The sequence below is a fragment of the Cherax quadricarinatus genome, chromosome 27, assembly GCF_038502225.1.
Source record: "Cherax quadricarinatus isolate ZL_2023a chromosome 27, ASM3850222v1, whole genome shotgun sequence".
Classification (NCBI taxonomy): Eukaryota; Metazoa; Arthropoda; class Malacostraca; order Decapoda; family Parastacidae; genus Cherax; species Cherax quadricarinatus.
The window spans coordinates 2,192,618-2,217,313 of NC_091318.1; the positions used below are offsets into that span (position 1 = coordinate 2,192,618).

At 42.1% G+C, this 24,696-nt stretch overlaps 1 protein-coding gene across 1 annotated transcript in view; it reads right to left on the reverse strand.

The window, feature by feature from the left end:
* Dhc93AB (Dynein heavy chain at 93AB) overlaps positions 1 to 16,775 on the reverse strand; it is a 646,785-nt gene extending 630,010 nt beyond the window's left edge. The window contains exons 1-4 of the mRNA XM_070089003.1: positions 16,651 to 16,775; positions 7,805 to 7,923; positions 7,381 to 7,576; positions 4,907 to 5,065 (exon numbers count right to left, since the gene is read on the reverse strand). Of these exons, the coding sequence (XP_069945104.1) occupies positions 4,907 to 5,065; positions 7,381 to 7,576; positions 7,805 to 7,865 (416 nt within the window). The 5' untranslated portion in view covers positions 7,866 to 7,923; positions 16,651 to 16,775. The remainder of the gene's footprint in view (positions 1 to 4,906; positions 5,066 to 7,380; positions 7,577 to 7,804; positions 7,924 to 16,650) is intronic.
* Positions 16,776 to 24,696: the final 7,921 nt, after the last annotated feature.

Below are 24,696 nucleotides of genomic sequence, written 5' to 3' on the forward strand. Positions count from 1 at the left end.
TTTGCCTTCTGTAGCATTGCATGTGCCTTCTGTAGCCTTGTTTGTGCCTTCTGTATCATTGTACCTTCTGTAGCATTGTTTGTGCTTTCTGCAGCATTGTTTGTGCTTTCTGTAGCTTTGTTTGTGCCTTCTGTAGCATTATGCCTTCTGTAGCATTGTTTGTGCCTTCTGTAACATTGATTGCCCCTTCTGTAGCATTGTTTGTGCCTTCTGTAACATTGATTGCCCCTTCTGTAGCATTGTTTGTGCCTTCTGTAACATTGTGCTTTCTGTAGCATTGTTTTGCCTTCTGTAACATTGATTGTACCTTCTGTATCATTGTGCCTTCTGTAGCATTGCATGTGCCTTCTGTAGCATTGTTTTTGCCTTCTGTATCATTGTGCCTTCTGTAGCATTATTTGTGCCTTCTGTAGCATTGTTTGTGCCTTTTGTAGCATTGTTTGCTCCTTCTGTGGGATTGTTTGTGCCTTCTGAAGCATTGTTTGTGCCTTTTGTTGCATTGTTTGTGCCTTCTGTGGAATTGTTTGTGGTTTCTGTAGCATTGTTTGTGCCTTTTGTAACAATGTTTGTGTCTTTTGATAATTTTTCATGCCTACTGAAGAATTATTTGCGCCGCTGGAAGGATTTTTTATGCCTGCTGGAGAGTTGTTTGTGTCTGAGTTAAGATTGCTTTTAGCTGCTAGTGGATGGGTTATGGATGGTAGATAACTGTACCTGCTACAGGGTTGTGTATGTCTGCTGGAGAGAGATTGTGTCTGCTCGAAGTATGCTCTTACCTGCTCTAGGTTGTTTGTGACTAATGGATAGTTGTCCGTGGCTGGTAGACAGTTCTTTGTTCCTGCTTAAGAGGGTCTGTGCCTGCTGGTGGGTTGACCGTCCCTGCTGATGGGATGCATGTGCCTCTGCCTGCTGGAGTGTTGCATATGCCCGCTGGAAGGTTGCCTCTGCCTGCTGAAGGGTTGCCTGTGCCTGCTGGAGGGTTACCTGTGCCTCCTGGAGTGTTCCATGTGCCTGCTGGAGGGTTGCCTCTGCCTGATGGAGGATTGCCTATGCCTATTGAGGAGTTGCCTGTGCCTGCTGGAGGGTTGCCTGTGCCTGCTGGAGGGTTGCCTGTGCCTGCTGGAGAGTTGCCTGTGCCTGCTGGAGGGTTCCCTGTGTCTGCTGGAGGGTTGCCTATGCCTGCTGGAGGTTTGTCTGTGCCCGCTGGAGTTGCCAGTGCCTGCTGGAGGCTTGCCTATGCCTGCTGAAGTGTTGCTGTGCCTGTTGGAGTTTTGGCTGTACCTGCTGGAGGGTTGCCTCTGCCTGATGGAGGATTGCCTATGCCTATTGAGGAGTTGCCTGTGCCTGCTGGAGGGTTGCCTGTGCCTGCTGGAGGGTTCCCTGTACCTGATGAGTGGTTGCCTGTGCCTGGTGGAGGGTTACCTGTGCCTGCTAGGAGGTTGCCAGTGCCTGGTGGAGGGTTGCCTGTGCCTGCTGAAGTGTTGCCTGTGCCTGTTGGAGTTTTGGCTGTGCCTGCTGGAAGGTTGCCTCTGCCTGGTGGAGGGTTACCTGTGCCTGCTAGGAGGTTGCCAGTGCCTGGTGGAGGGTTGCCTGTGTATGCTGGAGGATGCCTGTGCCTGTTGGAGGGTTTCCTGTGCCTGCTGTAGGATTGCCTATTCCTGCTGGAGGGTTGCCTGTGCCTGATGGAGGGTTCCCTGTGTCTGCTGGAGGGTTGCCTATGCCTGCTGGAGGGTTGTCTGTGCCCGCTGGGGTTGCCAGTGCCTGCTGGAGGCTTGCCTGTGCCTGCTGAAGTGTTGCCTGTGCCTGTTGGAGTTTTGGCTGTGCCTGCTGGAAGGTTGCCTCTGCCTGATGGAGGATTGCCTATGCCTATAGAGGAGTTACCTGTGCCTGCTGGAGGGTTGCCTGTGCCTGCTGGAGGGTTCCCTGTACCTGATGAGTGGTTGCCAGTGCCTGCTGGAGTGTTGTCTGTGATTGCTGAAGCGTTTGCTGTGCCTGTTGGAGTGTTGGCTGTGCCTGCTGAAGTGTTGCCTGTGCCTGCTGGAGTGTTGCCTGTGCCTCCTGGAGGGTTGCCTGTACATGCTGGGAAGTTGCCTGTACCTGGTGGAGTGTTGCCTGTGCCTGGTGGAGGGTTGCCTGTGCCTGCTGGAGTGTTGCAAGTGCCTGCTGGAAGGTTGCATGTGCCTGCTGAAATTTTGCCTGCGCCTGCTGGAGGGTTGCCTGTACACGCTGGGAAGTTGCCTGTACCTGGTGGAAAGTGTTGCCTCTCCCTACTAGAAAGTTGCCTCTACCTGCTGGAAAGGTTGCCTGTACCTGCTGGAAAGTTGCCTGTACCTGCTGGAATGTTATCTGTGCTTGCTGGATAAGTGCCTGTGCTTATTCAATGAACGCCTGTACCTGCTGGAGTTTTGCCTGTGTCTGCTGCAGTGTTGCTTTTGCCTGCTGGAGGGTTGCCTGTGTCTACTGGAGGGTTGCCTGTGCCTGCTGGAGTGTTGCCTGTACCTGCTGGAGTTTTGTCTCTGTCTGCTGGAGTTCTGCCTGCGTCTGCTGTAGGGTCACCTGTGCTTGCTGGCGAGTTGCTTGTAACTGCTGGAGTGTTGCCTGTGCCTGCTAGAGGGTTGCCTGTGCCTGCTGGTGGGTTGCTTGTGCCTGATTGCAGGCACAAGCAACCCACCAGCACCAAACCTCCAGCAACCCTCCAGCATGCGCCTGCTGGAGTGTTGTTTTAGCTTGCTGAAGAGTTTGTGTTTTCTGGAGGATCGTTTGCAAGTGCTGGAAGTTGTGTGTGCTTACTGGTAGGTTGTTTGATCCTGCTAGATAACTGTTTGATCCTGCTAGATAACTGTTTGTTCCTGCTAGATAACTGTTTGTTCCTGCTAGATAACTGTTTGTTCCTGCTAGATAACTGTTTGTTTCTGCTAGATAACTGTTTGTTCCTGCTAGATAACTGTTTGTTCCTGCTAGATAACTGTTTGTTCCTGCTAGATAACTGTTTGATCCTGCTAGACAACTGTTTGTTCCTGCTAGAGCTGACTGTGCTTTGCATGGTATGGTAGCAGTAATGGTAAACAATACCGTCAAGATGACAAACAAGACATTTTTTTAACCCATTATTCATCTTGTCATTATTGTTTACCATTACTGCTATTCTACCTGTCTGACACATTAACACCATGCAATTTTAGTACTGAAGATACCGTCTTCAAATTGATTGCTAACTTCTGGCCCTATTCTTGGGAATGTCATACTTTCACTAGTGGGTCCACCCACGGTGACTATGTTCTGTTGTTGCACTTTAGTCTCACTCCTATGTAATTGAGCAACTACCTGCCTATGTGGTGGTGAACACCTCCGTCTAGGCCGAGGAACTGATTAAGTCTTCCACTGTCTCCAGTTTCAACACCTTAAAATAGCCTCTGCAGTGAATTGCTAAAGCCACTGGAGAGCGAAACATTTTCATAATAAAATATACTCAGGTGGTACGAATGTTTGTTATTCATCACCTGTTGGAAGATGTTTATGCTTGTTGGACTGCTGCTTGCATCTGCTGAAGAGTTGTTTCTTCCTGCCTGAGTGATGCTATTGGATACTGGAGAGTGTTTATTCCTGCCTGAGTGATGCTATTGGATACTGGAGAGGGCTTCTTCCTTATGAAGAATCGTTTGAGTCTGCTGAAGGGATTCTAAAAGGTGAGGATTCTTTGTACCTGATGTCTATCAGAGGGATGATTATAGCCAGGGAAGGAATGTTGTTGCTGTTGGAGGCTGTTTATGCATACCTGCAGAATTACTAGTGCCTAGTGAAAAGATTTTTGTTCCTTCTGAAGGATTATTTGTTCATGCTAATGGGTTAGTGAGTATGATGATGGCTGTTTGTGGATAGTGAAGAGTTGTTTGTACCTTTTGGAGGGCTATCTATGTCTGCTGGAGGGTTGCTTGTACCTGCTAGAGGACCATTTTCCTAATAGAAGGATGTTTATGAATGTTGTGGAGTTGTTCGAAGATGGTGGATGATTATTTGTTTGTGCCTCATGAAAGGCTGTCTGTGGATGCCGGAGGGTTGTTTGCGCATGGCAATGGGTTCTTTGTAGATGAATGGTTCAGAGAACCGACATGTTGATAAATTAGACACATGTGCAACTCTTGGGTATCTTTATTGAGGAAACGTTTCGCCACACAGTGGCTTCATCAGTCCATACAAAGGAGAATCTTGAAGAACAGGAGGAGAATGAGGTAATCAGTCCCTCAACCTTGAGTCGATGTGGTCAGTCCATCAATCTTGAATAGATTCAAGATTGATGGACTGACCACATCGACTCAAGGTTGAGGGACTGATTACCTCATTCTTTTCCTGTTCTACACGATTCTCCTGTGTATGGACTGATGAAGCCACTGTTTGGCGAAACGTTTCCTCAATAAAGATACCCAAGTGTTGCACATGTGTCTAATTTATCAACTTGTCGGTTCTCTGAACCATTCATCTACAATCTGGGTTCTTTGTTACTGGTGAATATTTTTTTTTTTTTTGCAGCTGGAGTTGGGTTGCTTGTGCCAGGAGCAGTGCTTGTTGCTGTTAATTGTTGTTTGTGGCTGGAGGTGGAATGCTGCTGTCACTTGTTTGTGGCTGGAGGAGAGATGTTTGTTGCTGTCGATTACTGTCTGTGGCTGGAGAAGGGATGTTGCTGTCAGTTGTTTGTGACTGGAGGTGGAATGTTCGTTGTTAATTGTTTTTTGTAGATGGAGGAGGGAGGTTTGTTGCTGTCAGTTGTTGTTTGCGGCTGGAGGAGGGTTGTTTGTGCCTGCTCCTAAGGTTTATGCATGAACGTCAGAAGGTTTGCATCTAGTAGAAAATTACTTGTAGTTTGCAGGAAAGTTGTTTAAAATTGTTGGGGTTAGCAGTGTTAGCGCACCTGCAACTCGCAGCTTCCACGAGGCCTCTTGTTATCATGTGGTCAAGGAAGAGAAGGTAGCGGTCCCAGTGTGGGGAGTCGTCAGGCACCTTCAGCAGCGCCTTATTCTCCTCCACCATGGCTAAGATTTTGGCTCCGTCTTGTTGCATGTTGCTGTACCTGAGACAGAGTGAAGTGGTTACTGCAGTAGTCTCTAGGTTAGTGGTTACTAGACAAGTAAATAGACGTCTAGACGTCACTAGTGAATTTATTTATTTTATTATCACACTGGCCGATTCCCACCAAGGCAGGGTGGCCCGAAAAAGAAAAACTTTCACCATCATTCACTCCATCACTGTCTTGCCAGAAGGGTGCTTTACACTACAGTTTTTAAACTGCAACATTAACACCCCTCCTTCAGAGTGCAGGCACTGTACTTCCCATCTCCAGGACTCAAGTCCGGCCTGCCGGTTTCCCTGAACCCCTTCATAAATGTTACTTTGCTCACACTCCAACAGCACGTCAAGTATTAAAAACCATTTGTCTCCATTCACTCCTATCAAACACGCTCACGCATGCCTGCTGGAAGTCCAAGCCCCTCGCACACAAAACCTCCTTTACCCCCTCTCTCCAACCTTTCCTAGGCCGACCCCTACCCCGCCTTCCTTCCACTACAGACTGATACACTCTTGAAGTCATTCTGTTTCGCTCCATTCTCTCTACATGTCCGAACCACCTCAACAACCCTTCCTCAGCCCTCTGGACAACAGTTTTGGTAATCCCGCACCTCCTCCTAACTTCCAAACTACGAATTCTCTGCATTATATTCACACCACACATTGCCCTCAGACATGACATCTCCACTGCCTCCAGCCTTCTCCTCGCTGCAACATTCATCACCCATGCCTCACACCCATATAAGAGCGTAAAACTATACTCTCATACATTCCCCTCTTTGCCTCCAAGGACAAAGTTCTTTGTCTCCACAGACTCCTAAGTGCACCACTCACTCTTTTCCCCTCATCAATTCTATGATTCACCTCATCTTTCATAGACCCATCCGCTGACACGTCCACTCCCAAATATCTGAATACATTTACCTCCTCCATACTCTCTCCCTCCAATCTGATATTCAATCTTTCATCACCTAATCTTTTTGTTATCCTCATAACCTTACTCTTTCCTGTATTCACCTTTAATTTTCTTCTTTTGCACACCCTACCAAATTCATCCACCAATCTCTGCAACTTCTCTTCAGAATCTCCCAAGAGCACAGTGTCATCAGCAAAGAGCAACTGTGACAACTCCCACTGTATGTGTGATTCTTTATCTTTTAACTCCACGCCTCTTGCCAAGACCCTCGCATTTACTTCTCTTACAACCCCATCTATAAATATATTAAACAACCACGGTGACATCACACATCCTTGTCTAAGGCCTACTTTTACTGGGAAATAATTTCCCTCTTTCCTACATACTCTAACTTGAGTTTCACTATCCTCGTAAAAACTCTTCACTGCTTTCAGTAACCTACCTCCTACACCATACACTTGCAACATCTGCCAGTGAAATGAGCATAAATTTACTGGAAACTAGTGTATGGGTTATTAGTGTATTATTTTTCCTAGCGCAGCGTTCACAAGTCCACAGTCACTGGGGTAATGTTCACTTATTTAGCTGTCACATTTGTATTGGCTTCCTATGTAGTGATTATTTTGTAATCACAAATTATAAACAGAGTTAAGAGACAGGCTAGCTCTAGTCTCATGATGATAAATATACACATTAATAAAGGTTAATTAACATAGTTAAACTAATTAATTTGAACTCTATATGCACATACATGACAACTAATAAAGATCTAAATGAAATGTGATCTAGGTTATACTTCTAATGGAATTTAGATCTAGATAAAATATAATGAAAATTAACCTCAGTACAAAAGTCTCAGCTAAAAATTTGACGTCCATGCATCAGATTGTAATGTTTAAATATGGAAGACTTTTGTAGTTCACTTGACTAATTTAACATAAAATTAGAAAAAGGTTAATATAAAGTTATTACTAGCAAAGTACTTAGGCCTAGCGATGATTAATTTGTGTTTTACCAGTAAACTGAAGTTTACTGGTTACTGTCTACAATGTATTTATGATTTATTATGGTTTAAGATGATAAAATGAAAATCAATGGTGTCGTTGTTTCATATTTTTAAGAGAACTTTTGTTACCGGCGCTGAGGTGTTACAGAATAATCATTGTAATAACAAAAAAGTATGTCCTTTTTATATTCATGAATAAATCTTTATCATTAAGTCAAAATATTGGTTCGCTTCTTATCTACCAAACCCTCAAAAATCTTAAATATTATTGCTTAAATTGATTTATAGAACAAATCAAACCGAGCTTACTGAAAGAGAACAGGAATGATAAAAAAAATGTATATTTTTAGATATTTACAAAGAAAAATGTTCTTATATTCACATATTATAATCTTACACTTTTTTAAGTCTCTCAGTCTTGTCTTCCAGGTTAAGTAGCGTCTCTTTTTTGCCGTCGCGTCTCTCGAAGATCGGCTTCTGGACCCAAGTGCCCAGGATGACATCCAGACGATTTAAGTTAACCTGGGCTTTCCGCACACGGCTCTCCAGCCCCTTCACAGACTCGTGTAGGATTTCAATGTACTCCCACACTCCTGTAGGACGCAATTATAGAAAGCGTAAATTTAACAGTACCCGTCCATGGTAGTTTTTCATTGGAACGTTACATACGTAGTGAGTGTCTTGCAAGTTAAGACCTTAGAACCTAGGAACAAAAAGTTAATTACATTTACGACTGAATAGCATGACATCTCTCTGCAAGGCTTTAATAATGAAGGTTCGTTTATCTAGAGATGACAGCTTAAAAAAATTAATATCCTCACCATCCGAATTCCATGTTAGTTCCTTCTCAGATTTCTTAATAGTCTCATCAATGGCCTCCATTTCCTGCTTGATGAGGCTGAATTCAACGTCGTTGGTATTTATCCTAATGTGATTGTACCTGAGAATTGAAGTAAAAAAATCATTATACATATATATATATGTATATATATATATATATATATATATATATATATATATATATATATATATATATATATATATATATATATATATATATATATATATATATATATATGCAATAAGATCACAGTAAACAGGTTATTTCAGAATATGCAAAACAACCACTCTGAAAGAATAGAGAAATTCCAAGTGCTTTCGTGACTACTCACATTATCAAGGAACTATGAAAGTAAAGCATCCAAGGAAGGTATATAATTTTAAAAATTTTCTTGGGTAGAATAGTTTGTTGGTGGTTGTGCAAAGGACCTGTCCAGTTGGGCCGGCGCGCGTCAGGTGTTTAACCGTTGTGGGATCTGATAGTGAGGTGTTGGAAAGACCCCTTATATACCTTCCTTGGATGCTTTACTTTCATAGTTCCTTGATAATGTGAGTAGTCACGAAAGCGCTTGGAATTTCTCTATTCTTTCAGAATGGTTGTTTTGCATATACATATATATATATATATATATATATATATATATATATATATATATATATATATATATATATATATATATATATATATATATATATATATATATATATATATATATATATACAGGGAGAACCTTGAGTTTTCCCTGAAGCAAGTTTATTCTTTTCTCTGAGGATGAGGGTCCCTAGGAGGTGGTACCCCCCTATGTACATATATATATATATATATATATATATATATATATATATATATATATATATATATATATATATATATATATATATATATATATATATATATATATATATATATATATATATATATATATAGGTAGTAGGTTGGTAGACAGCAACCACCCAGGGAGGTACTACCGTCCTGCCAAGTGAGTGTAAAACGAAAGCCTGTAATTGTTTTACATGATGGTAGGATTGCTGGTGTCTTTTGTCTGTCTCATAAATATGCAAGATTACAGGTACGTCTTGCTACTTCTACTTACACTTAGGTCACACTACACATACATGTACACGTTTATTTATACACACTCATCTGAGTTTTCTTTGATTTTATCTTAATAGTTCTTGGTCTTATTACTTTTCCTTTTATATCCATGGGGAAGTGGAATAAGAATCTTTCCTCCGTAAGCCATGCGTGTTGTAAAAGTCAACTAAAATGCCGGGAACAATGGGCTAGTAACCCCTTTTCCTGTAAAGATTACTAAAAAGAATAAGAAGAAGAAAATTGTCCAAGTGGGAAGTCTGAATGTGCGTGGATGTTGTGCAAATGATAAGAAAGAGATGATTGTGGATGTTATGAATGAGAAGAAACTGGATGTCCTGGCTTTAAGTGAAACAAAGCTGAAGGGGGTGGGAGAGTTTCAATGGAGAGGAATAAATGGGATTAGGTCCGGGGTTTCAAATAGAGTTAGAGCTAAAGAAGGAGTAGCAATAATGTTGAAGGATAAGCTATGGCAGGAAAAGAGGGACTACAAATGCATAAATTCAAGGATTATGTGGAGTAAAATAAAGATTGGATGTGAAAAGTGGGTTATAGTAAGCGTGTATGCACCTGGAGAAGAGAGAAGTGTAGAGGAGAGAGAGAGATTCTGGGAAATGTTGAGTGAATGCGTGGGGAGTTTTGAATCAAGTGTGAGAGTAATGGTGGTTGGGGATTTCAATGCTAAAGTGGGTAAAAATGTTATGGAGGGAGTAGTAGGTAAATTTGGGGTGCCAGGGGTAAATGTAAATGGCGAGCCTTTAATTGAGCTATGTGTAGAAAGAAATTTGGTAATAAGTAATACATATTTTATGAAAAAGAGGATAAATAAATATACAAGGTATGATGTAGCACGTAATGAAAGTAGTTTGTTAGATTATGTATTGGTGGATAAAAGGTTGATGGGTAGGCTCCAGGATGTACATGTTTATAGAGGGGCAACTGATATATCAGATCATTATTTAGTTGTAGCTACAGTTTGAGTAAGAGGTAGATGGGAAAAGAGGAAGGTGGCAACAACAAGTAAGAGGGAGGTGAAAGTGTATAAACTAAGGGAGGAGGAAGTTCGGGCGAGATATAAGCGACTATTGGCAGAAAGGTGGGCTAGTGCAAAGATGAGTAGTGGGGGGGGTTGAAGAGGGTTGGAATAGTTTTAAAAATGCAGTATTAGAATGTGGGGCAGAAGTTTGTGGTTATAGGAGGGTGGGGGCAGGAGGAAAGAGGAGTGATTGGTGGAATGATGAAGTAAAGGGTGTGATAAAAGAGAAAAAGGTAGCTTATGAGAGGTTTTTACAAAGCAGAAGTGTTATAAGAAGAGCAGAGTATATGGAGAGTAAAAGAAAGGTGAAGAGAATGGTGAGAGAGTGCAAAAGGAGAGCAGATGAAAGAGTGGGAGAGGCACTGTCAAGAAATTTTAATGAAAATAAGAAAAAATTTTGGAGTGAGTTAAACAAGTTAAGAAACCCTAAGGAAAGTATGGATTTGTCCGTTAAAAACAGAGTAGGGGAGTTAGTAGATGGGGAGAGGGAGGTATTGGGTAGATGGCGAGAATATTTTGAGGAACTTTTAAATGTCAACGAAGAAAGGGAGGCGGTAATTTCATGCACTGGCCAGGGAGGTATACCATCTTTTAGGAGTGAAGAAGAGCAGAATGTAAGTGTGGTGGAGGTACGTGAGGCATTGCGTAGAATGAAAGGGGGTAAAGCAGCTGGAACTGATGGGATCATGACAGAAATGTTAAAAGCAGGGGGGGATATAGTGTTGGAGTGGTTGGTACTTTTGTTTAATAAATGTATGAAAGAGGGGAAGGTACCTAGGGATTGGCGGAGAGCATGTATAGTCCCTTTATATAAAGGGAAAGGGGACAAAAGAGATTGTAAAAATTATAGAGGAATATGTTTACTGAGTATACCAGGAAAAGTATACGGTAGAGTTATAATTGAAAGAATTAGAGGTAAGACAGAATGTAGAATTGCGGATGAGCAAGGAGGCTTCAGAGTGGGTAGGGGATGTGTAGATCAAGTGTTTACATTGAAGCGTATATGTGAACAGTATTTAGATAAAGGTAGGGAAGTTTTTGTTGCATTTATGGATTTGGAAAAGGCATATGACAGAGTGGATAGAGAAGCAATGTGGCAGATGTTGCAAGTTTATGGAATAGGTGGTAAGTTACTAAATGCTGTAAAGAGCTTTTATGAGGATAGTGAGGCTCAGGTTAGGGTGTGTAGAAGAGAGGGAGACTACTTCCCGGTAAAAGTAGGTCTTAGACAGGGATGTGTAATGTCACCATGGTTGTTTAATATATTTATAGATGGGGTTGTAAAAGAAGTAAATGCTAGGGTGTTCGGGAGAGGGGTGGGATTAAATTATGGGGAATCAAATTCAAAATGGGAATTGACACAGTTACTGTTTGCTGATGATACTGTGCTTATGGGAGATTCTAAAGAAAAATTGCAAAGGTTAGTGGATGAGTTTGAGAATGTGTGTAAAGGTAGAAAGTTGAAAGTGAACATAGAAAAAAGTAAGGTGATGAGGGTATCAAATGATTTAGATAAAGAAAAATTGGATATCAAATTGGGGAGGAGGAGTATGGAAGAAGTGAATGTTTTCAGATACTTGGGAGTTGACGTGTCGGCGGATGGATTTATGAAGGATGAGGTTAATCATAGAATTGATGAGGGAAAAAAGGTGAGTGGTGCGTTGAGGTATATGTGGAGTCAAAAAACGTTATCTATGGAGGCAAAGAAGGGAATGTATGAAAGTATAGTAGTACCAACACTCTTATATGGATGTGAAGCTTGGGTTGTAAATGCAGCAGCGAGGAGACGGTTGGAGGCAGTGGAGATGTCCTGTCTAAGGGCAATGTGTGGTGTAAATATTATGCAGAAAATTCGGAGTGTGGAAATTAGGAGAAGGTGTGGAGTTAATAAAAGCATTAGTCAGAGGGCAGAAGAGGGGTTGTTGAGGTGGTTTGGTCATTTAGAGAGAATGGATCAAAGTAGAATGACATGGAAAGCATATAAATCTATAGGGGAAGGAAAGAGGGGTAGGGGTCGTCCTCGAAAGGGTTGGAAAGAGGGGGTAAAGGAGGTTTTGTGGGCGAGGGGCTTGGACTTCCAGCAAGCGTGCATGAGCGTGTTAGATAGGAGTGAATGGAGACGAATGATACTTGGGACCTGACGATCTGTTGGAGTATGAGCAGGGTAATATTTAGTGAAGGGATTCAGGGAAACCGGTTATTTTCATATAGTCGGACTTGAGTCCTGGAAATGGGAAGTACAATGCCTGCACTTTAAAGGAGGGGTTTGGGATATGCTTCTAAACTGTTGTATTCTGAGCACCTCTGCAAAAGCAGTGATAATGTGTGAGTGTGGTGAAAGTGTTGAATGATGATGAAAGTATTTTCTTTTTGGGGATTTTCTTTCTTTTTTGGGTCACCCTGCCTCGGTGGGAGACGGCCGACTTGTTGAAAAAAAAAAATATATATATATATATATATATATATATATATATATATATATATATATATATATATATATATATATATCAAGTATGTTTTATTTAAAGACAAAATACATTGGCCAAACATTCACAAAAATACAACAGAAAGTATAACAACATAGATAACTCAGAGCTACATCTCGAATACTTCGTCCAGCTCCCCTGCGGTGGGTCGCGTGCCCAGAATGCTGTAGGCATTTCCTCTCTGGATCGTAACACTGAGTCTCTGAAAGAGGAAGCTGGTCGCCCTATGGTCCTTGGTTTCTATGATGAGCTTTTCACCCAGCTCTTTGAAGAACTTTAGAGCACACTTGCCCCATGTTCCTAGGGTCTCCAACCCTATTGGAATGAAGTTATTGCAAGGGGAAAGGTCTTCATATTTTCGGATCTTCTGGGTCTCTCTGTGGCTGGCAGCTCCACCCCCTTCCACTACGGAGTATGGCAAGTATGTGTCTGCCAATGTGGCGGCACAGGTGTAGTCCCAGGCAATCTGCTTTCCATCCTTCCAGGGTAGCATAGTGGCTCCATCAGGACGCTTTTGACTTCCATCAGACCTCTGTACATGGGGTTCCCGTTGAGCGGGGCAACGGGCTGTTGCGAGACTTCTCTTTATGATGTCATTGACCTCCTCATGTCTGGCATATATCCCTTCTGCTGTGTGACACACGAGACCATGAAGTCCGAACTGATCAGCTGTCGCCCTGCCGCAAATACACCTATGTTCGGTGAGGATGGGGGCGGCTAGGCGAAGAGCAACACCAATCCGAATAGCCTGTGGGTCGAGACGGGTGCCCAGGGAGGAACTGGAAACAGCTAACAGGAAATCTCATGAGTGTGGTGCCTTCACTGCCAGGAGAGGAGCTTTGTCCTTTCCTGAAGCATTGGAGAGCATTGTGTTGGCGATTTTTTCCATGATCGGTTTGTCCCAGTGGGACTGTTTGTGCTCTTTGGGAGGAGCTGGTCTACTGGAGGAGTCTGTAAGGGTGTCCCACCGAATCGCTGCTTCAGTAAACCTGGGGTCTTGAGCTCCTACCACGTCTCTCAAGCGTTTGGGAACTATCTTCTTGACTAATGCACTGGAAGCCAAACACGAAGACAGAGAAGCAGGTAAAGCAACATGCGTTGCTTTGCGCACCCCTATACCTATATATATAGGAAATGGAACAGAAGTCTTCCTCCGTAAGCCATACGTGTCGTAAGAGGCAAGAAAAGCCACAGGGTGTGGAAATCTTCAGCTCAAGTACTTTCGCACTTCTCATTGCGTCATCAGGAGCTATGCAATATTGCAAGTTGCAGCTGAAGGAGGGGAATTTTTTTCTCAGAAAAGTGCAGAGTGAGCCTGTCGCCTCCTCCTGGCTCATTAAAATGTGGTCAGTGGTCGGCATTACACTCACCACTGTCACTATTATACCTTCTAATTTCATATTTCGTGACCTCTCAAACCCCTCTTACCCCATTGAGGGGGATGGGGGATAGGGGATGGGGAATGGGGGATGGGGGATGCTTACAAGCGTTGATGATGTAGTGGTGACTCAGAGAATATTTCACTTCTGACATATATCAAGTATCAAGAAAATGCCATCAAACTTCCATATGTTTCGTTATAAAGAATCAAATTCTGATTACGTATGATTGTGGCAATATGTTTCTGAGTTCTGGGAATTTTCCGTGTTTCGGTTGGCAGAGCATTCACCTCAAAAACTGACTTACCGTGGTACAATCCCCGGCACGGGTGGAAACGTTGGGCTTGTCTCCTTACACGTGCTGTGCTTGTTCACCTAGCAGTAAGTAGGTACCTGTTAGTCGATTAGTTTACGCATGAACATTCTTTGCAATGGTATTTTTATCAGAAGGGAAGAAGAATTCATCTAATTCTTCTTCCAAATAAGATAGTAAGTCGAGGACTCTCGTGAACAACGAAGTGACATCAAAACTTACTAGTGTAAAATCATTAGACATGTTGACATTTTGCAATTTGTCACTGAGATTAACATTGATGCCGAGCCTACGGAACTAATAAATAAATAGGTCTCACTTGAAAGCTGGTTGGTAAAATACAATATTAACTCCTTTGCTTGGCAACATTTTTGAAGCCCACATAAAAAACATTGTTAATTTCAGTGAAAAATTGCAAAATATCAACATGTCTAGTGATTGTACACCAGTAAGTTTCGTTGTCACTTCGTTGTTCGTTACAATCTTATTTGGAAAACGAATTAGTTCTTCCCTTCTGATAAAAAATACCATTATTAAACTGATTAAGTTGTGTGTAGTTGACTGCAAGTTTGAGTATGAGGGGAAATATTATGGTCAAAGGCAGAGAATGTTTATGGGTAATCCGTTGCGAGGCTAGACTGTTGAAACATATCCTACCCTGTAGAGTTAAAGGTTCAGATATATACATGACATCATGTGTCTTTGGCCAAATGATGTGGCCTTGAATACATTTTTACCAAGACTTAACGTCTTGTTCCTACCTATTAAATTCACCGTGGAGAAAGAAGTGGACTCTAAACTTCCATTCTTAGATGTGTTGATACACCGAGTTGATAGAAAGTTTAAGTTTACAGTATATAGGAAGGCCACAAATGTGTGCTCATACATTCACTACTACTCCAACAATGAGACTAGAGTTAAAACTAGTGTATTTCTTACTATGTTTCTGAGAGCTTATGTAGTGTGCAGTTCGGAGTTCCTCTACGAAGAAATTAGGAAAATATTTTACATCGCAATGAAACTGCGGTATCCTATGGTGTTTGTGGAATCTGCGTTTCTGGCAGCTAGAAAAATATAACACCTCAGACCAAGAATGTGACGTTTCTCCCATACAATAAGAATTTACTTGTCCTGCGGAATGCCTTAAAAAAAGTTTTAATATATAAGTAATTATTGAGAATTCACGGAGTGTTAGAAGCATCCTGATAAAGAATTTTCCTCAACAGTGTGTTGGTGGTGTCTGTAGAATTGGCCCCTGTTTGGTGTACTAGTACAACGAGCAGTATTTTATATTATTGTGCCCACGAACGAGTGGTATTGTTCAATAACAACACTGCGACTGGAACTAGAATGAAATTAGCCTAGAGTCATCCACACCATCGTATGTCCTTTGGTAGTGAGTACAACATCCAGTTCCGCTGGATGCGCTACTCTTAAAGAATTGTATGGTCCAGTGGATTAAGGTGTCATGAGTTTCCACCTACCATGAGGCCGTATCCCACCGAGGCAGGGTGGCCCAAAAGAAAAAAGGAAAGTTTCTCCTTCTACATTTAGTAATATATACAGGAGAAGGGGTTACTAGCCCCTTGCTCCCGGCATTTTAATCGCCTCTTACGACACGTATGGCTTACGGAGGAAGACTTCTGTTCCATTTTCGCATGGGATATATATATATATATATATATATATATATATATATATATATATATATATATATATATATATATATATATATATATATATATATATATATATATATATATATATATATATATGTATATGTCGTGCCGAATATGTAAAACTGGTCAATTAGCAAGAACTCATTTAAAATTAAGTCCTTTCTAAATTTTTCTCTTATACGTTTAAAGATATAATTTTTTCATTAATGTTGATGTAAAAATTTATAATTTTGCACCAAAAGGAACTTAGAAAACTTACCTAACCTTATTATAACAAGCTCAACTTATTTTAGCCTAACCCAACTAAATATATTTTAGATTTGTTTACAATAATTTAATACTAAACAAACACAGTGAAATATATTTTTTTCGTTAAGTTCAGAATGATGTTGGCGAAATTATTGCATACACAAATTTTCACTTGTCCTATATGGCAAGATGAGCGTTGCTATTTAAGCCAAGATCGCAAATTCTGCCTATTCGGCACGACATATATATATATATATATATATATATATATATATATATATATATATATATATATATATATATATATATATATATATATATATATATATATATATATATATATGCATGTATGAATGTATGTATATATTACTGGAATTACTGTTCACCTTGTTGGTTATATTTCGTCATTGTGTAATCAGTAATCCATCAGAAGATCTTTTACATCATAGTAAAGTAAGAATGAAAATTGGTTGTAAGAACAATTTACGAAAGTCGAGGCAATAATAGTTATGATTCACTTGGTTAATTACTACGGTAATAGTAGTGATGTTAACACAGTGCTTAACATAACACACTCGCAGTGAAATATTACCAGTCAGTGACGAGCTGCAGGTTTGCGGTATATTTCCTGAAGGTGCTACGACAGGAGGCCAGCTCGGCACCCTCCTGCACATTCTCACCGACAACCCACACGTATCTTAGCTCCTGCAGCGCCCTCACCAGCTGGGAAAAAAGGAAGGGAAGAGAGTGAACCTGAGTTAAAATTAATTTTAGGGAAATGAAGAGAACCACTTAATTCATGATGATACTCAGCTGAAGGTTGACTTTATTGTTTACTAAGACTTAACTTCATAGTTTCTGAATACGCACATAAAAACACACACACACACACACACACACACACAGGGGTCAGTCCTGGGACCAGTGCTATTCTTGGTATACGTGAACGACATGACGGAAGGGATAGACTCATAAGTGTCCCTGTTTGCAGATGATGTGAAGTTAATGAGGAGAATTAAATCAGATGCGGACCAGACAGGTCTACAAAGAGACTTAGACAGGCTGGACTCGTGGTCCAGCAACTGGCTCCTAGAACTGAACCCCGCCAAATGCAAAGTCATGAAGATTGGAGAAGGGCAAAGAAGACCGCAGCCAGAGCATAGGCTAGGCGGCCAAACACTGCAAAACTCACTCAAGGAGAAAGATTTAGGGGTGAGTATAATACCGAGCACGTCGCCAGAAGTACACATTAACCAGATAACTGCTGCGGCATATGGGCACTTGACAAACCTGAGAGTAGCGTTCCGGTACCTCAGTGGGGAATCGTTCAAGACTTTATACACTGTGTACGTCAGGCCCATACTGGAGTACGCAGCACCGGTCTGGAACCCACACCCAGTCAAACACGTCAAGAAATTAGAGAAAGTGCAAAGGTTTGCAACAAGGCTGGTTCCAGACCTAAGGGGAATGTCCTATGAAAAAAGGTTACGGGAAATTGACCTGACGACACTGGAGGATAGGAAGGTCAGGGGAGACATGATAACGACATACAAAATGCTGCGTGGAATAGACAAGGTGGACAGAGACAGGATGTTCCAGAGATGGGACACAGAAACAAAGGGTCACAATTGGAAACTGAAGACTCAGACGAGTCAAAGGGATGTTAGGAAGTATTTCTTCAGCCACAGAGTTGTCAGGAAGTGGAATAGTCTAGCAAGCGATGTAGTGGAGGCAGGAACTATACATAGTTTTACGACGAGGTATGATGAAGCTCATGGAGCAGGGAGAGGGAAGACCCAGTTGCGGTCAGTGAAGAGGCGGGGCCAGCAGCTGAGTATCGACCCCTGCAACCACAATTAGGTGAGTACAGTTAGGTGAATTAGGTGAGTACACACACACACACACACACACACACACATATTTATAGTATATGAGAGTGAATGAGTGTGTCTGAGAGTAACTGAATGAATGAATGAACGAATGAATGAATGAATTATTGATAACTATAAGATTTGGCAAAAGACATGTATCACAGAACTGGTGTTGCTCGAACTCATGGCTAACTAGTTACAAAACTTCCTGGTCCTTGTCGGCCTAACAAGATTCATCCAACTAGGTATATTTGTATACACCATAGGAATGTTAACATGGCTCTCACTGTCACCACAAATACAGGTTTTTACAGATACTTCCCACACCTGCATAGCTGTGGCGTGCTCTAGCTCAAGTCCCCTCAAAGCCTCCATCATGACTCACGAAATGTTTCACACTGAGTGACTTGTTCAGTCCTAGAATAGAGATATCTAAGAAAGACGCATACACAGTGGCGGGAGTCATGTGAGAAGCAGCGAGAATGATTAGTAGCAGTAGTTGCGGTACAGATGTAGTGAGATTAGTAGGAGTTGAGTAGGACGTGACAGCATGAGCTAGTATGCCTGTTGTTGTGCTCGTCTATACATTGCTCTCAGGTAAGTATCACGTGACAGTCATCTTCAATATGGCAATGTGCTGCTGAACTTTAGGTTCTCTGTATTCTTGATTGCCACTAACTCCTGCTGCTAAGAAGAGCTTCTCTGGGGCGCCTGATCATGGATGCCAACTTCGTTTGTCCCATCAATAGTTAATGGCTCGTGGTCAGTGGTGTAGTAATCTGGAGGTCTCTAGGCGTCGCAACCAAAGTTGCACTGTGTCCTCCAGCAATGGAAAGAAAAGAAGCAAAACACGAAGGAAATAAAGGACATTCAGAATTGCAGAACCTCTACCGCCAGCTGAAGCTGCCTGTGTTGTCTTCCCTCTCTAAGGATGGATATAAACCAAAGCCTTCTCAAAAGTCCTGGGAATACCGGTCCTCTCTCTCTAGAAGGAACAGTGTACCTGATGCTCCACTTCGTAAAGGAAAGACAAACGCTCTCCCTTCCAGAGGAAGTCTGACACTCGCTCAAGGGTGGGTCTGGTTCCCATACCTCTACAGTGCCCATTTCCTCTGAGGACAAGATGGACTTTAAGACGATTCCGACACTTTGTAGGCAAAATCTGCTTCCCAGTGCCAGGACACAAAAAATCAGTTGGCAGCCTTCCCACATAACTGGGACAAAACACCTCAATTACTGGGAACGCTTGAAGTTCCTCAACCTGTACTCCCTAGAACGCAGGTGAGAGAGATACATGATTATATACACTTGGAAGATCCTAGAGGGACTAGTACCAACCTTGCACACGAAAATCACTCCCTGTGAAAGCAAAAAACTCGGCAGAAGATGCAACATCCTCCCAATGAAAAGCAGAGGTACCACTAGCACGTTAAGAGGCAACACAATAAGTGGCAGGGGCCCAAGACTGTTCAACTTGAAGACAGTCAGACCCCTGGCTGTCTTCAAGAAGACGCTGGACAAGCACCTAAAGTCAGTACATGATCAGCCGGGCTGTGGTTCGTACTTCGGGTTGCGTGCGGCCAATAGTAACAGCCTGGTTGATCAGGCCCTGATCCACCATGAGATCTGGCCACAGACCTGGCCGCGGGGGCGTTGACCCCCGAAACCCTCTCCAGGTATACTCCAAGTATATGTTCATTACCTCTTTTGGCTTGATGTAGTGATGACGGATCATTTAGCCCAAATTTCTTCTTTCGAGGTTATGGCCTATCAGATCTGTGTTTGGGAAGACTTAGCTAGGGCAACGAAACTGTCGCTTGGTTCTACGCTTGCTTTACATGCCTCTGAAGCCCCTCCTGGCAAGTTGCCAAGGGAGCGCGCAAGTGTGTGTGAGTTACTCTTAGCTGCTATCTGTCTGAGCTCTTCATTACAGGCTGTGGTGATTCATGTGAGGTTCCTGGGAATCTCATAGAGTATTTGTTCATCGTAACTTCTACAAATGGGACTGAAGACAGCTTATACTCTTGCTGACCTGTTCTGTGAGCTATCATATACATTCCTCTTCCTGAGTGATTCAGTTCCCTCCACCCAATGCAGGATGCAGGTTGCTCTGTGCCGTCCAGAACAGGTATTCTTTTTAGTTTCATGCTGAATCTTTTGAATATTAGCATTCTAATCTACGGGCAGCGAACTATCATGATCATATTAATGCTTTCTCGGGCATAACTCTGTTTTAGTTTTGTGTATATTACTTCCGGTGGTCTATTCTTCAGAATTTACGTCATACTAATCATTTCACTCTCCTTCTGGAGTCAGGGGGATCTTCTCTTCAAGTATGCTTTTCGTCGGTGATTGTTTGTATGTCCTTCCAAATTTTCGTAATGTACATGGGACTTGGGACCACTTCATCTGTGTTGTCATGACGCTTGAGATCCCGTCTGCCAGTCCCTTGGTTGAACAAGGACTCTTAGAAGCACTAGTCTGTCGTGGCCTTAGGCTATTGTCAGGTTCATATGTCAGTGTGACCATTAAATTCAGAAACGCTCGGCGTACATCTTGGATCCGATACGTGGAGAGGATTAACTCCAACACTCCCCAGACAGATATTGACTAAGATATGAAAGATGTCTGGGAAGTACTCCCACAGTAGACTGTGCAGCTTTTAACATCGTGCCGTCTTCAAATTATGTCGTAGAATTTGTATCGATGAAGTCACTGGATGGCGAAACGTCTACAATAAAGATACCCAGATGTTTCACATGTGTCTAAATATCATCTTGACGGTATTGCATGTCATTCTTGTACAACTTGTCAGACACTGCAACATCATGGACTCTTGATTCTGAGGACATGTACATAACCTATTACTACAACTAACCCATCTCTTTGGGTATGACCTACTTCCACTGAGGAATCCCGCCTACCAGTGACTATGCCCTCATCTGCTACACGTCCCTTTCCACCTGGCGTTAGTATATAAGCGCCGGCCTGCTTGGGTATGCTCCAGAATCTCCACGATCATGGTGCTCTCCACACCAACTCCAAGGCTGAGGGACTGATTACCTCATCTTCTGTATATAGTTTTGCTGTCTTCAAATTATATCCTACAGTTTGTATTGATAAAGCCACTGGATGGCGAAACGTCTAAAATAAAGATACCCAGATGTTGCACATGTGTCTGAACATCATCTTGTCGGTATTGCATACCATTCTTGTACAACATCATGCCAACACCTTTGCTCAGGGTTTCTCTGTCTCATGCGTCAGGGGCTAAAATCCTGGGTTCAAACCAAAAGGTTTCAGGAGATGATCTATTTGCCCATTGTGGAGGACACTGGGAAGCCTCATGATCTGTTCTTAGGGATGGGGGAATTGGCTTTTGCCTTGTTGTCGTCACCCTCCAGAGCTCCGGGATAGTGGAAGTATGAAGATGGATGTCCAAAATGACATGTTACGTAAGCTCCCTCCTCCTTTAAATTAACTGGGGGCTCTTCCCCAATATCTGGCAGTAGTCTTTTGTTCTGTCTATCCTAAAGTCAGACCGGGACTCCAGGGAAACTACGAACTTCACCCCGATCTCTCTGACGAGTTGAGTCTACAAGTTAAATGACCATCTCGTCTGGTACTTAGAGAGGAAAGACTGCATCTCCTCAGTGTAATGTAATTTGGCTTCAGGAATGATGAGGTAAACACAAGAGTAAGATAGAAAAAGTTAGCATATGAGAGGTTTTTACAAAATAGAAGTGATATAAGGAGGAAGGAGTGTGTGAAGAGAAAAAGAGTGGTTAATAGAGTGGTGAAGGAATGTAAAAGGCGAGCAAATAAGAGAGTGGGTGACATCCTGTCACAAATTTTTCTGAGAATATGAAAAAGTTTAGGAGTGAGATTAATAAGAAAGCCTAGGGGAACAAATGGATTTTACAGTTAAAAAGAGAAGAGAAGATTTATTAGACGGAGAATTGGAGGTAACGGAAAGATGGAGGGAATATGTTTAGTAACTGTTATATGTTTATGAAGAGAAGGAAGCTGTGATTTCATGCACTGGCCAGGGAGGTACACCATCTTTTAAGAGTGAGGAAGAGTCAGATGTGAGTGTGGGGGAGGTGCATGAGGCTATTGGTACAACGAAAGGGGGTAGAGCAGCTGGGATTGATGGAAAATCAAGCCAGAAATGTTAAAAGCAGGTGGGATATAGTTTTGGAGTGGTTGGTATTTTATTTAATAAATGTATGAGCGACGGGAAGATACCTAAGGATTAGAAGAGAGCATGCACAATGGTACAAAATAAAGTGCAAGAATTACAGAGGAATAAGCCTGTTTAGTATACCGGGTAAGGTGAATGGTAGAGTTATTATTAAAAGAATTAAGAGTAAGACTAGAGCAGGATGAACAAATAGGCTTCAGGAAGGGTAGGGGGTGTGTAGACCAAGCGTTTACAGGAAGCTTATAGGTGAACAGTATTTAGATAAGCGCCAAGAGGTTTTCGTTGAATTTATGGATTTGGAATAGGTATATGATAGGATGGATGAGGGAGCAATGTGGCAGATTTTCCAAGTGTATGGAATAGCGGGTAGGTTACAGAAAACAGCTAAGAATTTTTACGAGGATAGTGAGGTTCAGGTTAGAGTATGTAGGAGACGGATATTATTTCCCAGTAAAGGTAAACCTTAGACAGGGATGCATGATATCACCATGGTTGTTTAATATATTTATAGACGGGGATGTAAGAAAAGTGAATGCTCAGGTGTTAGCAAAAGATGTGGGACTGAAAGATAAGGAATCTAACACAAAGTGGGAGTTGTCACAGATGCTGTTTTGCTGATGACACTTTGCTTTTGGGAGATTCTGAAGAGATGTTGCAGAGGTTGGTGAATGAATCTGGGAGGGTATGTAAAAGAAGAAAATAAAATGAGCCTAGGAGAGAGCAGGGTTATAAGGATAACAAAAAAATAGGTAATGAAATATTGGATATCAAATTGGAAGGAGGGAGTATGGAAGAAGTGAATGTATTCAGATATTTGGGAGTGGAAGTGTCAGCAGATGAGTCTACGAAAGACGACGTGAATCATAGAATTGACGAGGATGAAAAGGTGAGTGGTGCACTGAGGAGTCTGTGGAGACAAAGAACGTTATCCATGGCAGAAAAGAAGGGAATGTATGAACATATAGTTGTGCCAACGCTCGTATATAAGTGTGAAGCATGGGTGGTGAATATTGCAACAAGGAGAGAGTGGAGGCATTGGATGCTATGTCTGAGTGCAATGTGTGGTGTGAATATTATGCAAAGAATCCATACCATGGAGATTGGGAGGTACACGGTTTCTAAGAGTATTATCCAGGGGAGGTTGTTGAGGTGGTTTTTACATTTAGAGAACATATAACAAAACAGAATGACATGGAGGGCATATAAATCTGTAGTGGAAGGATATTAACTGGTTATAACTATGACCATAATTTTTATAGGGGTAGACCGGTAAGTCAGCAGAAGACCTCGGTCAGATGATCAAAAGCTCCAGTGGTGGGTCATCATCTAAGACCCGCGTCAGGAGAGACTTGTCCTGTTTCCTGAAAAACCTTACTTAATCTAACCTGTAGTGGAAGGAAGGCGGGGTAGGGGAAGTCCTAGGAGAGGCTGGATGGAGGTGATAAAATAGGTTTTGTTTGCGAAGAGCTTAGACTTCCAGTAAGCGTGTGCAAGTGTTTTAAGAGCAAATGGTTTTGCATTTCCCAAACTATATAAATCTGCATTTGCTGGGGTTTAACTCCAGAATCCATTTTTCAGATCAGACCTGCAGCCTGTCGAGATACATCTGTAGCCTTGCTACAATTCACGTATACAAGAAATAGCACCAGCCCTAGGAATAATTCCTGTGGACCACCACTAATCATTTGCATGCATTTTTACACCTCTTCACTGACCATCGCTCGTTTCCTTTCAATCAGGAATGCCTTGATCCACTGTAGTGTTTTCCCTGTTATTCCTGCCTGCTTCACTAGCTTTTGTACCAGTGTCTTGTGCGGTACTGTATCAAAAGCCTTCCTAAAGTCCAAGAAAATGTAATCTACCCATCCGTTTCTTTCCTGACTTATTTCTGTTAACTTGTAGAATTCCAGTAGACTTGTTACACCGGATATATACCATCCCTAAGGTCGCGCTGGTTGTCGTGTATGAATCACTCCCTTCTAGGCGCCCCACTTCTCTTCTATTGATAATCTTCTCTATAACATTACAAACTAAGCATGTCAGTCAGTGACTGCTCTGTTATTTAACATTACCTGCCTCTCTCATTCTTTTTAATAGTAGGACCACACTTGCCGTGTTGAAGATTATTGCTATAGACACATACAGTACCTCTGCTCCCTCTTTCGAGACCCTCGTAGAGATATTATCTGGTCCCACTGCCTTAGAGGTGTCTAGCTCACACAGTAGCTTCGCTTCCTCCACAGTTGTATGTATTGTGTCTAACTCTAGCTGGTGTACTCTACTGCTTCGATTTGCTGGTAGCCTTCCTGTCTCCTCTGAGAATACCTCCCTAAATCTCTTGCGGATCTCTTTATAGACATCCTGATCATTCTTTGTGAGTTCCCCTCCCCTCCCCTTGCTTCTTCAGTCTTATTACCAAATATCTCATTGTTCTCTTCCTCCTGATGTGGCTCTTTGACAACTTTTGGTCGAATTGGATTTCGATGTAATGTCGCTCTATAATTATATTTGCATGTGTGAGTGAATATAAGTGATTGTGTGTGTGTGTGTGTGTACTCACCTA